At 37.7% G+C, this 18,044-nt stretch overlaps 1 protein-coding gene across 1 annotated transcript in view; it reads right to left on the minus strand.

Annotated features, from left to right (window-relative positions):
- kcnip4a (potassium voltage-gated channel interacting protein 4a) overlaps positions 1-18,044 on the minus strand; it is a 150,810-nt gene that overhangs the window by 17,302 nt on the left and 115,464 nt on the right. The window contains exon 2 of the mRNA XM_055156347.1: positions 5,181-5,305. Coding sequence (XP_055012322.1) covers positions 5,181-5,305 — 125 coding nt within the window. The remainder of the gene's footprint in view (positions 1-5,180; positions 5,306-18,044) is intronic.

Below are 18,044 nucleotides of genomic sequence, written 5' to 3' on the forward strand. Positions count from 1 at the left end.
GCCCTATGAAAAGACTCATAATGACACATTTCTAACATGCATGCACAGAGTTTACCTGTCCAGAGCCACATGCTTTGACAAAACTTTACAAGACAAGCGAGTCTGGAACTGTATCCTGTCTCTCCAATTTCAGAGAGGAGGGGGAGGATTGACAGGTGGATTAACCCAGTGGATCTCAAGCTTTTCCCAACAAATCTAAACCAGGTCTAAAAAATAACTATTCTAGGTCTAAACTAGAGCTAAACCAGGACTTAAAAAGGACTATACAAACAACGTATTTCTACACAAACAGAAAGGACAGAGGACAGAATTGTAGACTAAGTTAACATTGTCCATTTGTGTCAATTTATGTAACTTGGCCTGTGGGTTTGTCTCCTTTAAAATCATGCTGTGGAACATTCCAGAGTGAGCAATAACATCCCCATAGAGACAAATGTAAATGTACCCTCCACCGGAAAAGTGACATTTTACTCCTTGATAAACAGTGATGGGCTTTTGCAGCTGAATTTCAATATATCAGTTTGCCCTAAATTACACCTCAAAACTTATCCGTAATGCATGTGGAAATAATATTATGACCAGCATCTCATATTTGCCTCTTTGCCTCTTTTGGACATCTTGCTTGATTTACTCTGCACTCTGAGCACATCTTGTGTAAATGAGGCCTGAAATCAGTTGCCAATACAAATGACCCCATGCATCCAGGCGCATTAGAACAGTCCCACTCCCTTTAAAACGATGCGCACAAGGACAGTGGGGCAAAACTCACATCGGCTCCAATTAATTGTGAGAACTTAAAAGTCCGCCTTCAGGGTCAGGGTCTGGCTGTGCCTTTTTAGGAGAACAACTGTATTTTCCAACCCACTTGCCATCGCCACATGTAACAAAAAGTACTTTTTCCACATTTATACACTCTGGGAACTTAATGCAGACAATTTGTAATACTGGAGGTGACATATTGTCGTTTGCAGCTTAATAGCAGACATAATTTCTTTTTAGAATGTCTTGTCATTTTGTTATTGGCCAGTAGGGATTTGAAAACAGTAAACTGCTGAATTAAATAGTAATGAAAAATGCCTGAAGGTTTAGCAAAGCAATTGCAAGACTATTCACAGCTTGCTTCGTCTTCTAATGCCGAAGAGAATAATTTTATAATTATGAAATCTCTTTACTAGAATTATTTTGAATTACTGAACTACTTTTAGACACCCACTAAGGCAAGTAATTAAAATAGTAGGACTTTATTAACCCCAAATCAGGATTTCATTTTAGTTGCTCAATAATGTCACAAATGTACAAACAGCAGTAAGTGTATTCAAACTGGTAAGGTTATAACTAGAGTAGATTTACACTAAGACATACATTTTTAGATCAGTGGTAACACTCCAGTTAGCTGCACTGCTAATGCTAAATGCCCCTCATATACAGAGATGAACTGTTCCAAAAATCTAGTCAACTCAGTTCTATTTACTATTTCATCTTGCTGGTGTTATGAGGACAAACTGCTGAATACCTAATTTATGATACAAAGCATAGTTTAGTCATACCTGGACAAAAAATTTGAGGATTATGTTGCATTATGTGCACATTTTAAACAGGTCTAGGAGCATTAACACTTGAGAGATGACACAAGAAGATACAAGATTCCCATAAATTTCCAAACACTGTGAGCAAGTTTTTCCCCTATATAAAGACGAAATTATATTTTGTTGTTCACATTCCATTCATTTCTAAATACTTGGTATCTTAAAGTGCCCATATTGAGCTCATTTCTGATCAATGTTATCATGCTGTTTCCTCAAAAACATATTTGGAGTTGTCTTTTGTTTCATTCAAACATGTTTAACACACAACCTGCATATTTAGTTATTCTCTCAGACTGAAAACACTCCACCTTGTGATGTCATATGGTAATACAGGAAGTGTTCTACTGTGTTTTAAAACTTCATACACCTTCACTCATTTGGATAAATTCAGCACTGGAATTGCAGTCTCTATGTCAAAAAGTAGCTGGTAACTTGAAAACAACCACTTCATGACATCACAAGGTGGAACAGAGCATTTAAGCTTTGGAGATGTAGACAGACTAACAATGCAGTGTTACTCAAACATTTCTGAAAGAAACAAAACACAACTCCGGGTATGTTTTTGATGAGGTAACATGAATAATTCATAATTTAACCATTTGAGAAGTTTGCTAACTGTGCAGCTCCAACAACATAAAAAAGAATACAAAAATATGGTTTGTTTCTTGTTATCTGCTCATGCCTCAGTACGTCATAGCATCCACAGTCTCTTTATGTCAGCAGATGTAATCCAAACAAAGGTAGTAAAGACCATCTGTGGAGCTGAGTGAATGGAAAATGTAGCCTGCAAGTGTTTTTATCGCTGCATGTGTCTGAGAGGACACTTGGTTAAATATGGTCATGTAAACTGATCACATGCGGCAACCAGTGCAGAGCTAGTCACTACAAAGTGCACTCTCTTCACTGGATCCATTGCATAATAGTGATGGTATTCATTTCAGTGATTCTCAAACTAAACACACTAAGAAGTACAACTGGGAAATATGATATACTGTATCTAGTGTGACGTTTCTATGGGATAAAATAAACAAGATGTAATACAGTAAAAAAAAAAAAAAAACTAATTCTAACTCATAACAAAGACTAAAGGAGAGCATAAAAGGGCCTAGATTACACTATTTTCTGATCTCTTATAATGTTGTTTTATCATCATCTTCCTCTCTTAAAAGGAAAACACTCAGTTCCACCTTGTGATGTCATGTAGTAACACAGAAAGTGCTCCACTGTGGTTTTAAACTCCATACACCTCACTATAATCATTAGAAGGATTTCAGCCCTGGAACTGACAATCTCTTCTGAACTAAAGGTAAAAAGAACTTAAAAACTACCTCTACAAGACATCACAAGGTAGAACAGAACATTTTTATCTTTGGGGATGTTGATAGACTAATAACAAAGGATTATTGAAACGTGTGAATGAAACCAAACATAACTCTGGGTATGTTTTTGATGAGGTAACTACATCCAATTGTAGAATATAGGATCTTTAACCAGTAGAGATGTAACTATAACTGAAATATTGTGATATCGTATCGTCAAAGTTCTCACAATAATATCGTGAACCATCACAATATATCAAATTACAAGTCTGTTTGCTTAAATTAAGAGTTATGGTGCAGCTAAAAAAACACAGAGGGAACTACATAGACCATGATCCTTTCCTCCATTTCAGTGTAGACTACATGAAGAAATAACAGTTCTAAACACTTTTAAGTCTTAGTTCTTTGAATTAAGTCTTGTCAAGGCATTTTAAGAGGAAAAAGTAGCATATTCACAATTTTTTAAGCCTCCAAAAAATATCACAATGAATATCATACTGTGAGATGTAGATCGTTTAAAATATCGTAGCGAGAGATTTTGATATTGTTACATTGCTAATCGTGAGTCTTCCCACCACATCGTGAGCTACCCCACGATATTGCAATAAATACCATGAGGTACCATGAGGTTCATATCGTGATGATATCGTATCATGACATTTGGATATCATTACACCTCTATTAACTAAAACTAATTCAATCAGCAATGTAGAACTTACTGTGGAATAAACAGTGACTAAGGAGAGAGATGCTGCTTTCAGTCTGTGCTCTGGTTGCAGTTGACATCACATATTGGCGCATACTCAGTCAGCAGTCCCCGTACCACACGTTGAGAAGACCTCCTTTAGACAATACGGCTGAGTTACTCTATAAGAATGCCTTTTCACAGTCTCCCAGAGCAGAGCAATCAGTTCAATGTGTGGCACAAATTACAGCCCTCGTTAGCGCGCTCCTTAGCTCTCTCTGTGCGTCTCTAGTGGAGGCCGACTAATAGGCTGGCTTTGCGCGAGGACACGGCAGGAACACTGATGCATCATGGGAGTTCCACTACCACAGGACTGCTGCTCTGCTCTCTCACTGCCAGACAATTTGGGTTGTGTTAATTCTGGGTCATCTCATTACACCTCATAGAGCCAGGGTGATATAAGGACTGCATGACCTTAATACTAAATATCAATGTACTTTTCTGGCTTTGAAAAGTGACCTATATATAAGACAATTTATTGTTTAACTCTCAGACTGCAGGTTTATGGTTAACATCTCTGTAATTACTGGGTTTGACATCTTCTCTGTTAGCATAAATAAACAAAAGTTAAATTACTTTTTGTTAACAGTTCAGAAAGTGGTGCCATTACTCAACACAAGACCCAGGATAGTTCTAAGTTAAGAGGGATTTTAGCAGTAAACAATATAATATGACAACTTTGTGGAACCATCATGAATCATAGGTTTGGATACTTCTTTCACAAACTGTGAATCTCCCATAGAAATTATGTAAGGCCCTGCCCTCAAACGTCAAGCCAAATGTTATGTGTAGAATAAAAATACTGATGATTTGACAAAACAATGTTGCATGAATATAGGATTTTTTGTTGCAGCACAAGTAAGAAAAATATGATGACTGCAGTGTTAGAAATTGTGTAGGAGAAGCAAGAGCTCTGCTATCTCCGTGTTGTAAAAAGCATACATCAAACTGATCAAAGGGAAAAACAAAGACTGGTCATGTTTAATAATGTAACAAAGCCAATGAAATGTAAACATCGTAGATGTTGGGAGAATATTTACTGTAGAGCTTGCCAGATTAACCCTTCATGCCAGACTTCTAAATCTACTCCTGCATTCATTGCAATGTATAAATCATATATAGACTGTGATAAGTGGGAGATTCATGTAGAGATACATTGCCATGAAATTAAAATTTGTTTTGAAAAAATTAAAAAATGTACAAATTAAAGTGGTATTTCTCCACTTTACTTTCCCTTCATCATTTGTGGAATACATGCACCTTAACCACGACATTTACAGGCACATTTAAGCACATTTCTGCCAATATATTGTCTGAAAATTGTCTGAAAGAATTATAGCTACATATATATTTTGTCACTATAACCCACTCCAACTTTCAACTAATGTGTGTTAAGATTCTATAAGAAGAAAGAATTAACAAACAACCATGATGAACCTCAATTTTAACTCATTTGAAAACTTGGTTGTTGACGTTATGTACTGTAAAGTTTAAACCATTAAAACCTTGTAGATTGCAGTACCGACTTACATTCTTGAAGCCGCGGTAGAGAATCTGTAGCTCTTTGCGAGAAAATCGTGTCTGAGCCTCAAGTTGCTCCAGGCCCTCGGGACGATGGCGGACCGTAGACAGTTCAAGTTCATCCTCGACACTATCTGCAAGGAGATAGGGTGAAGGTCAGAATTTTGGAAATAATTGAAGGAAATAAATACATTTTAGAGAGTTAAGGTTTGTTCATTTGCACACACACCAGAACAAAATTGCTAGCAAAACTTGAACAAAATCTGTAATAGACCAATGCTAAACCGGGACTTGAACCAAACCAAGTCTACATCAGGACTAAACTAGGCTCAAAACAGGATCAAACCAAGAGAAGACAGCACAGTACAGGCAAAAACTCTAAGTATTAGGATCTCGTACAAAAACAAATCTACAGACAAGCACTTAAGATCATTATCTTCATAAGTGAAAAGGCAGATTAAACTGTCCAGTCACTCTGAAAATTGCCTGTATTCTCTTTTCTGTTATGATCACAAATACCCTTAGGACGTATTGATCAAAGCGTTTATCCAATTACAACATTTTAGATCCTGCTGGTACCACTTAGAGGCAGACTTCTACAAACTCGCTGTCTCTCTTTTAAGCAGCCACGTTCATTACGTTTACCAAAGTTTCCCAAACAGAGCCATTGTTCTTGCTGATGAGGGTGGCTGAACTCCATGGAGCTGGGTAATGGCCTGTAATGAAGCCAGCTGCTGTCTGACCCCGTCTCGCACTGGGCTGTAGGACTTGTCCAGTTGGAGCAGGCCCTTCATAGATCCGAGGTGTGACACTGTGTTCAATTGCCTCATTATCCCCCGCGCTGCTCTTCTGTGGGCCCTAAGCCAAAGACCACCTCTCCTAATAGACGACAATTAACCTGCTGGTGTGTAGTCAAGTGGTTAGGTGATGTTAATTAGTGTAAATAAAAGCACACAAGTGGTTTACTAAACATGCTAAACTTGATCAGGTAGCCATGAGTTTTAGATGTGATGAAAAAAAAAAAAATTACAGTTGCCTTAGGAATGAACAATTCAAAACAAAATGTTGGGTAGTAACAGAAATTGAAACCAATGAAAAACATTATGATCACCGCGTGTGTGACCTCGGGGAACATGCTTTTCTTTTGCCGTACTAGAATACAGTCTAATTACACATCCACTACAGTAGTTGGCAGTGATGCTCTCATTGTCAGAGTGTGCACAGGGAGTATTAGTGCTATAGTGTTGGGGTTTATGCACCGGGCAAACACATGCACAGCACAGAGCAGGAGATATGAAGTACAGAGAACAAACTGTATGTAAATCATATGTAGAGCTCGGCTTCACTGTGGCTACTGTGTCTAAAAATGTTGGCAGTGGACAGCATGAAGCCAAATAAATGATGGCGTCACTTAAAAGACATTACACCCCAATCATGCTGATCAGCCACTTGAGTTTTTTCAGCAAAAACATGCCGAATATTGCCAACAATCATCCCGCTTTTTGAATGCTGCTTCAGTGAACCAGCGAGCTTTGTTAGCATCATATAAGGCGGCGTACCAAATATACAGAGGAGTTGATACTGCTGTAGCATTATACATGATTTCTGTCACACTGATCTATAACACGGACATCACTGTTAAAGACGAGGAGGATATAGGAGCGGACTGCCTCATGACGCAGGTGAGCGCAGCACGAAATACGGACGGACACTTGCTGCGTGTCCCGGGAGTCACTTTGGAGACGCGACTAAAACGTTTGCTCTCGTATGTAGGCGACTGAAGGCGAGGGTACTATTTGTCCACGATTGATAGTGGTTCTGACGAAATGTTTTCTTCTTCCTGACGTGAGATGCACTGATCTAAACATGCTTAAATTTTTGCAGCTGTACAATGTCTCTTATACAGGCTCTACCAAAACTAAACCTAAACTAGAGAAGGACCAAACCAAGTCTACATCAGAATGAAATTAGAATGAAATCAGGATCAAACCAGGACAAGTGAGAGGTCATGCACACTTAAATCAAGACTTATACGAGATTTGGAGATACTCTAACCTAGTAGTCTAGCCATAACAAAATTTGGCCCTGCTCAATGTTGATAAATTATTTTCATTTTCCCAATTTCAAGTTTTAACTTTTAGTGGAAAAAAATCACCAATAGCTGCCTAATATAACCCACCCACCAACAGTTCTATGAAGAAGAGAAAAAAATGTAATTCACATTCGAGACCATAATATTGTACAAGAAAAAATATCCAAAATGAAAACTAAAACCCTTTTGGCTATAGCTTCATACTGATAATGATAACAGAAGTGACAACAACAACAACAACAGACACAAATACAAAGCTTTGGATGAGACACTTGCTTTGATTACTGGAGGACGGCTTTTTGGCTGTGGAGCAGGGAAAGAGCCTCCGGAGACGCGCTCTCACTCCGCGCTTGTGCACAATCACAGGGTAACCTGGGAAATACAGCTGAGGGGTTACCGGAGCAACAGCGACATTGGCACATTCTGGTAGCTGGACATGCAGAGGGCCACGAGGGACAAAACAAACAGAGCTAAAGGAGGAATCGTCACGACAACAACGCTAAATATAAGGTTTTTAGATAAACATGAGTCTACCAAAGTATATGTCTGTAAGGAAGATTCGAATATGGAACGTGAAACATGTTGTTATCTTTCTCTTTTCAAAGTTTAGAAGCAAAGTTTTGTTTCTTGGCTGGTTGGAGGTTTTGTTAGTATGATCAATAAAAAGTATCACGTTTTTGTCTGCATTAGGGCTGCACAATTTTGGGAAATTATCTAATTGTATTGTGATTGCGATTAGATTTCTAACTACCAGTAACAGTCAATAGTAGTTCTCTTACATCTGTATAATTATGCCTTATTTGACCAGTCTCTTGCTATTTTTGCTTCTTATTTTGATTTATTATTATTACCATTTTAATTTTTGTTCTTTGTTATTATAATATATTATGTGTGAGCTACTGTGTCCAGATAATTTCCCTCATGGACTAATAATGTTTGTGTTATTCTAAGTCTACAGATCTACAAATGCTGCAAGAAATGTATTTAAACCATTATCCTGTCTTGATCTTTGTAGGAATAATGTAGAGGACATCAGAGTGCTATTGCATGTAAGCCTACAGCTGTGCACTAGAGGTTCAAGGTTGCCCAAATATGGCACTCCTAGCCTCATGTTTGGGACAAGTAGTTCAGTGGGTTACATTACTTATTCACGAAGATCCAAGTGCACTGCAGACCATCAGTGTAAAAGACAGGCCCTAAATATGATATGGTGGCTGTAACCTCACCAGTGTCACTCTATCTGTCATCTGAAGTCATCCCTTTTCACACATAGCCAAACAGACCGCCCAGCTGAACTTTGGTCCAGTCTGCAGCCATCCTGATATACGACTGGTAAATTAAAGTGCTCTGGACTTGGGTTTTAAATCAATGGCCACAATAAAGGGAGGAACAAACTGTCCTGTGTCATAACCGGCAGCATGAACGTGATTTAGTACTACATACAAACTCTAGCCAAAAAGCACCCTAGCCCATTTCCTGTCTTGCTAGAGGCTATTCTTAATTTTTTATTGAAAGTTGTGACGGCAGCACAGGGGGCTAAGAGGAGTTCTTAATAGCCGCTAACCATTCTTCATTAAAGCCTACGGTTTATTTTACCCTACTAAAATTAAGACACAAAATTAAGTGAAAGCAGTGCGCTCAGCAAGTTTGTAAAAAAATTTACGTGGGCATTTCCTAAGGCCAAGCCTGAAGTGTTCAATTAAAAATAATTGTAAAATAATGTTGTAATAAGCTCAACTTGCATTGCAAAAGATGCGCATGTATGTGGTCTACAAAATATGTGACCTATGCATGTTTTTTTCTTGTTTTGAGTTTTGTGAGTAGATTTTATTGCTGAAACACTGAGCTAGACAAAAGGAGTGAGCTAGAGTTGTCACTGCTAAAACTTCAAACTTGATCTTTATAGTCCACACTGATTTTGATGCAACAAAAGAATGTGATTTTCAACCAAAAAAATATTGTACCTTCTTGAATGTTATCATAGAGGTCTTTATGGGATTTATAGATGCTTGTTCAAATGAGTATCTAGTTTTGATTAGCGATACTTCAGTCTCAAGGCAGATTTTTTACAATCCTAGAGTGAAGACTGGGCATTCACTTAAGAAGACTGACAGACACTTATAAATATATACAATGTAATTTGGCCTGGGCATTTCACCCACAACTCCCTCGCTCCAGACAGGAATTCCAGCTTTGTCATAGTCAAAGTGAGTAATGCGTTTAAGTACAGCTATACAGTATAAACAGCTATATAAAGGTAGCAAATACTTCATCTGCAAAGTACATTTAAAATAAGCAGTAATGATTTATGAACAGTAACTTGTGATTATATTTAACTTCAAAGCTTACCTCTTACACTTTGGTGAACTAAAGTTTACTTGATGAGGTAGAAGTGAAAAACTGTTTTCTCTGCCCTTGGTAATGACACAATACATTTTGATTTGTTAGCTGCATTGACTTTTCATCTATTCTCGTTAGCTGTTTGACACCCACCTTTAACAGCGAGGGGAGAGGACATGTCCATGTATCCAGTGCCAAACACTAGATCACACAGATGTTGCCTTTGTTACTACGATATATTAACTATGACAGCGAGCTGCAGCCATTAACGTACTGTACAGTCATTCTTTCTAGCGCCCAAGGACAGTGCTATGTTTACCATTTTGTGACAAAAGATGACGCATTCCCATCTAGTTTGTCACCAATAGAAGAAAGCATGTTGTTGATGTTGTAGAGTATAAAAAAAAAACATCTTTGAAAAGGAATAATGCCAAGCGTGAGTGACAGAGGCAGTAATCAGGCAGGGAAAGAGCGTCCCGTCATGGCTGTCTTGTTAATGTTTGGCCTTTGGGTGCATTGACAAAGTGAAGCTGACGGTTTGCTGTGTGTTTGCATTTGGAGGGAGGTCTCATGCTGGGTACGCAACCAAAAAGGTCAAAAGGTTAGGATGCTGTAGTAAAAGCAAGATGGTGGAGAGCAATACAATTCATTAATATAGTAATTTAAGTGCTAGTCTGAGGAAAAATGCAACATGGGTTCCAGTCAAGAATAGACTGTAACACAGAATGGCTTATAGACGTACAACCTCATTTGTTACATTTGTGGACCACGTTTATTCAAGTATTTTACATATTATTGTTATTATGGACTTCCAGTTTTTTTTAAATGTCAAAGAGCCCTTTGACATGTAATGAGCAAATATGTATGATAAACTGACATATATAAAGCCTGATGCCCTGTCACTGGAAGACTGTATGTAGATGTTTTTATTTACTAATATTTAAAGCACTAGTACCTGATTTCAAATCAACATGTTTTAGATTGAACTTTTAGCCACCTAGTCCTGTCTGCCACTGTGATTATGCACCATGACATAGAAACAATTGTCTGCGACAGGACCATACTTTGTTTACTTTGTTTGCATTGTTTGCATGCTTGTCTTGAATGTACCATGACAGACAATCAAGTGTCTGGGACAATATCAGGCAGTTGTTTTTTACTTTTTTTTTTTTTACCTGATTGATGAAAAAAGTTGACCTCGTCAGGAGCTTCTGTGTCAGTTATTATCCTAGAAAATTCTATGTAAAATGGATTAGATGAAACAGATTCATAAGAATAATTTAAAATCAGGTACAGGCCATTTAATTATTATAATCTTAATCGAAGTAACATTGACAATACTTTTTTTTTTTTTTTCAGTTCAATGTTGTTGCCGTGAAATCCCATTATACTGAGTATCAAACATTGTACTATGGAATTCCAGATGGTTCACGTGCACACACAAACAAGCCATGCCAATGTCCTTTTGCCTTCCTGGAAAACAGCCAGTAAACTGCTCTTATAATAGCATGTCACAGCTGAGAGTACAGCTCATCAGAAATGTAATTCATGACAACCCAGGAGTAACAAAGCTGCTGTGGATATGTTTTACCCTGTGGGGATACAAGCAAATGAGATTGAGACGGGTATAAAACATAAAAAAGCCTCAGCAAAATGTAAATACCAGAGGACTGAGTCTAACTAGCTTCATAGACTGGTCATTTAACGGTCTACTGCACTGGATCTTCATCACAAAAATGCCCCAAGATGCCCAGATCAATCACCATTAAAAGATTTCAGGTATAAGATGAAGTCAATTATTTTCAATCGATGCAATACAAAAACAGAGGAATTAATATTTGATAAATCTATATCCAAAGTCGTGCATCATCTCTCAACCAAGACTGCGTGCTTCCGATCAATATGGTCTCGGTGGGCCCTGCTGCTGAAGTGTACAGTTTGATGAAGTGTGCAGTTGCTGAGTCTGCGCCTTCTTTCTTATGCTCTATGTACGCAGAGTTAAGGACTAAGCAATAAGGGGCTATAGTGCTCCACATGGGACAGACCAACTTAGTCAGAGTGTGCAACTCTACAACTACAACTATGCATTAAAGAACCAAGTATGCAATTTTTGTGAATAAAGGTGCACTATGTAACTTTTCTGGTGCGGGGGTCAGCTGCCTGCTTGTCTCCATGGAGATGTTATTGCTTAGCTTGAAAAATTAAAGCTTGGCACTGTACGCATAAAACTGATTCATCTTTCAAGTACAGTTATTATTGTGAAAATGCATTTTTATGGTGAACGAGCTTGCCTCTGGCCTGTAAGTTGGACTGGTGGTGTCATCTGCATGTGATAAACATGGATATTTCTAATGGCACAATGTGAATATTTCTGACAAAGTAATCATATGGACTCAATGGACACATGCAGATGGCAGACTCTCTGGTAGAGCCCCTCAACCAGAAAGATTAAACAGAACATCTTTCAGCACAAAACTGTTTAGTAAAAGGTAGACAGAGAACAGAAACTGCCTTTGGAACTTATCAGATTGTCTAGTTATTTATCAAAGTCAAACTAATGTAAATCAAACCTATTGTAAGGTAGGTTTTTTAAGGCAGACGTTTTAGTTCACTGCTACATATGAGTGGGAAAATAGGCCACGACTCAGAGGGAGAACACCTTACCGTGCAAAAGTTTACACGCCACCAAAGCTTCATTAACGGTCGTACAGTGAGTGGCAAGCAAAGGCTAATTAAGTGGGTCTCTGTGACCTCTCTGGGTTTCACTTAATGCTCCGACCAGGTAATGCGGACAGCGACACCCTTCTAAATAATGAAAAAGTTTAGGCAAAGGTGCTTTTGTTTTTACTAGCATTAGTCTGCCCTTCACAAAGTTGTCATTTTGTTTTTTTTTCTCTTTGAAAGAGATAATGTTTTGACATTTTCTTTTCAAAGTAAAGCTAGAATTCGTTGTGAATAGAAAATCCATATTCCATTCAAAGTGTTTTAAATCAGTAATACAAAGAAGAGCTATTATACCAAGAATTTTCTCTGGGACAATTTAGCTGTCTGTAAGCAGTATGTGCTATATACGCAAAACAAGTTTAAGCAGTACCTGATTTATATTGTCTTAAAAATGTGCCAACTGAGCAAGTGCATTTTAAATAGTTTGCAGTCTTCCAGACTTATTTCTCATTTTCATAATGCATTCCAAGCATCCTAATTATTCAACGTGAGCTTCTAAATAGCTTTTACAACTTTGGGAGTCCAGGAGACGTTTGGGCATTACATTACTGCCAACAGCAACTAGCATGCTAACAGCACACCAGCATTAATTTCTGATTTGTGATAGGTAAAAACACTTTATGGTTAGATGCAGACAGCATGCAGTGGCTCTTACATGAAAATGGTAAAGGACATTTATTTGTGATTTTCACTCGTCAGTCACACTAGAAGAGAATAAAGTACTTCTGTTTGGAACAGATGGACGGGGATATAAGGATTCCTTACAGCAATAACTGGTGTCTGGTTGGGGCTGGATGTAAACCACTTATTTTTAAAAATAACTTTGAATAGAACAACTTAAATGAATTGACATCCACACTACACACACCTACATTGGTGAAAACAGTAGTATAATTGCGTTAAAAGTAAACACTACTCAACACTAATTGCTATTGATTTGAGAAGTGAAGAGGATCTGTGCTTTACCTTGGCATGTGACCCAAGGTGAGTCCTCCCATCAATAAGACTCCGCTGTCAATGCTGTTGTCAGTGACAAACTAAAGCCCGGATTAAACTCAGCCCTGATACGATCTCCTGTAAAGGCTGGCTCCTAATATAGTCCTGCTCTGCCTCCCCACCCAAAACCTGATCTCTGATATCAGCTTCATCACAGGCACTATTTTGCCATTTAAGGTCAACATTTGAAAACATAACCAAGTATAAACCATAGACCAATTATCAGCTGATCAATAAAGTAGTCGTCAGAAGATAACATAACTGGCAGCAAGAATATTTTGAGCAGAAAGTTAGTAGAAGTTGGAAATTGAAAAAAAAAAAAAAAAAAAACTGGGAAAGTTTGTCATCTACATCAAAAGAAATCGATAAAAGACAAAAGAACATTGAATTGACAGCATCATGGCATATGAAATGAAGCTGGATTGAAGATTGAAGTAGTTAATAATAAAACATCATGATCAATAACAGGGCACAGCCAATATAGATTTTTTAATTTAACAGTCGATACCAATAATGTTAGGCTGAGTGTAGAGTCTGGTTCTACTGCTGTGTGTGTGAGACCCCTGAACTTTGACCCAGCATGCCTCCGTTTAGCCTTGATCAAAAATGATAGTGGTAGTGGTATTTTAAATGCACAGATTGTATTCAAATGGCTTACGTCACATTATATCTACAGATAAAAACTTGATAAAATTGCGTATATGTCCTCAGGAGCTGTTTTGGGACATGGCAATAGGAAAAATCTGTGAATCTTCACAAAATAAAAACTTGCAGCTGGATTATAGAGATTCTGATCTTTAAAATACACTGTCTCATATTGGTGAAGTTTTGGCTTTCAGGACTACAATTCGACATGCTGTTAAGTGCAAAGTCATTTCATACAAAGAATCCAAGTCAGGAAATATAACTTCAAAAGGAGCATTTCGCTTAAATTCAAAAGAAAAGTTGGATTCTCTGACCACTGCAAGACTTTATCATCGCTCGAGGCACATGATAATCTCAACTCACTTCAATGACTCTTCAAGTATCTTTTCTGAGTGATACGATGCGCTGCTCTGGCCTGATAACTGTACATCGCCGTGTGCCTCAGAAGTCATCCATCAGTGCGAGTTAAAGCGTTGATTCTCTTGACGTACCATGATACTACAGTGGAAGTTTAAGAAAATACGACGACAAAGCGGCAGCGCCAACCCTAGAGACATGCGCCCTCATAAATGCCAAGTCGGACATGGTTTATATTTGTACTTCTACAGTTAACAGCCAGAGACAATTCGACCTTAGGGAACATGCTCCCTGAAGGCAAATAGTCATTCTTCATTTCAGGCTGCCTGCTTGTGTGCGCCTTTATGTAGACTCTTAAAGAGCTGTCAAGGGGATTTTAGCTTAGCATAAAAAGGAATGCAATGATTTAATTTAGATTGCGTGACATTTTCATCTCTCTTTTATAATGTTGCAACAGGGAATATTTAACTTGTGAATATTCAAGTCATAATTGTTGGAGTGTACAGTTTTGGACCTTAGTGAACGGAGAAGGTTGAAATCCGAAGGGGCACCGGGTTTAAAATACACGCTAAATGATACACACAAAAAGACAGATATTATATTTTGCAGTGACAGAAACATTAATCTTTGATACAAGTCTGCAGAAATGATAGTACTTTGGCAAAACTGGCCATGCGTGATGCCAGCTGATCAATAGTGTTTTGAATTTGGATTGGAAACTCTTTTATCTCTGTAAAGGTTAACTGTGTATCAGAAGTATGGAAAACATTTTATAAGGTCATTTTGTTTTGTAGGGGAATAATGCGGCTCAGGGAAACATCACAAGTAAAGGAGACATTTCTGTTTTTCACAATCTGGCACCTGCTTGACTCCATAGAGATAAGTTTAATGTCATATAGTGGAACACTCCAAGCAAAGCCACAACATCTCCATGGATACAAGCAGGTGTCGGACCCTCCACTAGAAAAGTTACAAACTGGACCTTTAAATAAACTGACCATCTCTTCTCTAGTTACATCAAGAACACTGACAACTCCCACCTGACTTCTCCACTGGCAAAAATACTGTGGCTAGGTCAATGTATTATTCATGATATCATTTCTCTGGTTGAGCTCATATCCTCTTTTCCAGGGTTCCAATAATTAAATTACACTGCAATGGAATATTTAATTTCCCAGAATTAAAGATTTTTAGGGAAGATGTCTCGGATATGCCCACAATATGTAAATATGTAATAATATAACAGAAAACAATGTAATTTAACGCTTTACGGAAGATAAATGCTTTTTTCTCCCTTGGTTCTTTTTAATGAAATCCCATTTGTATACATTTTATAAGCCTCTTGCAAATAATAGCCATCATTCAGAGCAACAAAGCAGCCGAGAGCAGACATCTGCTGATTAGAATTCAGCGTTTACAAGTGTTAGCGTTGCAGATCCAAGTTAATAAAACAGGCTCAAAGACGGGCCCCTCCATGTCGCCATAATGAGAAAGAACCATTTGATATCAGATCAATCACTCCGCCAATGGGAGGAGGGCGCGGCGTTGCCATTTGTTCCCTTCGCTAGGCCCAAATACAAATAAGTAGCAAGATCACAGCCAGCCGGGGCAATATGTCAATGCGGTTATTAAATCAAGCTACCTCCAGTTGGTTATTGCCACAGGGCCACAGAAAGAAACCAAAGGACTAGGACTGTAGCGCACAGAGGCAGGCATGGCATAAAAGAAAATCAGATTACTAGAAAAATGGATGCTACATACACAAACAACGCAAACCTTAGTTTTATTCTGGTTAATGATTTAATCCCAAGAATGTAACCTTGGTAATGTCTCAATCAAGAAATTATCACTTTTGTTGGGTTAATAAAATCTAGAAGAAATACTCTGTTTTACCATTCTGAGATAGTGTTGGTGTAAAATAAATATGCCAACTCACCATAAGAAAAAAATACATTAATTGACCATTGTCACAATAAGCTTATTTCTTGGAACAAAAATAGATCAAAATCTCCAATTTCATATTAATATAAATCAAATTGTGTAGAATAATCTTTGCAGTTTGGAAGAGGGGACCACACTCCAAGTAAGAATGTGTGTTTTTCAAGGCAGTGAAGCACAATAGAATAAATAGAAAAGAGAGAAGTTGAATGACATACTGTGCAAAATCCAGGCCAAGCAATAATACCAAGTAGCCAGAGAGAGCAACCTCTATGAGAAAAGTTACATATTGCACCTTTAAAATAATCCTTTCATTTGCACCTCTACAAGAACCCTGGTGTGCGTTTGTGTTTCATTTGACATAGTGCACCTCTTACTTTCCTCCACATCATTCTAGCAATTACAATCCACCTGAATATAAGAGACCTCCATTCTTGAAACCCATAAGGAAAATGTATCAGGCTAGAATGAATATCAAATAAATAGCCTTTCACAGACAGAGAGTGACTGCTTAAACAATACTCCAGGGACAACCTTCTTTATGAAGAGGCTTCTGCACTCTGGAGGCGGCCATAATAGTAGACCAGAGAAGGGGCCACAGCACTTATAGGAAAACGAGTGGAAATGCAGTCTACGCTTTTGATTACAATCATTTGTCACCTGAAAGTGTCTCAATAATGGTGAATCTCAAAGAAAAGCTTAGACAGAAGGTCCCCTGGCCTTTCTTCCTTCAGTGATTATAATGATTACACAGCACAAAGAATGGAGATTGGCGAACAGTATTCAGTCTTCAAAGTTCAAAGCTTTCAGGACAAGAAGGAGCAAGACTAGATTTTTGGAGACAATATATACAGCACAGTGGAAAGGTTTTTGGAATTGAAAATTGGTTTTGGTTAAAATTATAGTAGTGTAGTATAGTATAATATAGTTATTCATCCAGATCAGTCTTCAAATAGTGTTTAACCATTCTACTAGATGAAGAACAAGATCTAAAAGAACATATTAGTGCAAAATTGAGTCTGTGGTAGCTATAGTTTTTATCATTTGAAAATTGAACCAGAGTTTTGGCAGATATTTAATTTGAACTTACGTGTGTATTTTTGAAGACTGACACTGACAAAACTTTCATTGTATATTTGAAAAACAAAATAAAAAAAAAACAAAAAAAAACAAATATTAATCGAAATTATCTAATAGATTTAGAATGAGCTTTATCTATATCAGAACTAGGCTATAACACCAATTGGTAATATTAAATAATGTACTATTATATTGCGGTGAAAATTACATTCTATTGTCTAAAAACAATTTGTTTTCATAATCAAAATCAGTATCAAGTATCTGGCTTTTTATGTTCTGTTATATAAAGCTACTAATATATCGTAATAGCATAATTGCCGAGGCCTTTTTTTTAGTCAAACTGTGATATCTGCCTAACTTTACTCTCCTACCACTGCTGCATCATCCTGCCTTATTGCCTTTGTCCTCAGCCATCAGAACTCTGGTTAAAGTCTAAAATCACTGTCTGCCAAGTCATCTCAATAAAAAATACCAATGTGCTTGTTTTCTGAAAATGTTCAAATATGACTTAGGCAACTATGCTATTAGACTGTAATGTTTGTTCCTCACCTTCCACGGTGTCTACCAGAGGCCTGGGAGCTTGAGAGTTTTGCAGTATCTTTGCTGTTCCTAGTACTGCACTTTTTTGGACTGAGATGTCTGATGTTTTTCCTGGTATCTGCTGTAAGCCCCTCTTCCTGTTTGAGTGCTCCAATCACCAC

The sequence above is a fragment of the Boleophthalmus pectinirostris genome, unplaced genomic scaffold, assembly GCF_026225935.1.
Source record: "Boleophthalmus pectinirostris isolate CB_2022bp ecotype Guang Dong unplaced genomic scaffold, ASM2622593v1 HiC_scaffold_20, whole genome shotgun sequence".
In the NCBI taxonomy this organism is placed as follows: domain Eukaryota; kingdom Metazoa; phylum Chordata; class Actinopteri; order Gobiiformes; family Gobiidae; genus Boleophthalmus; species Boleophthalmus pectinirostris.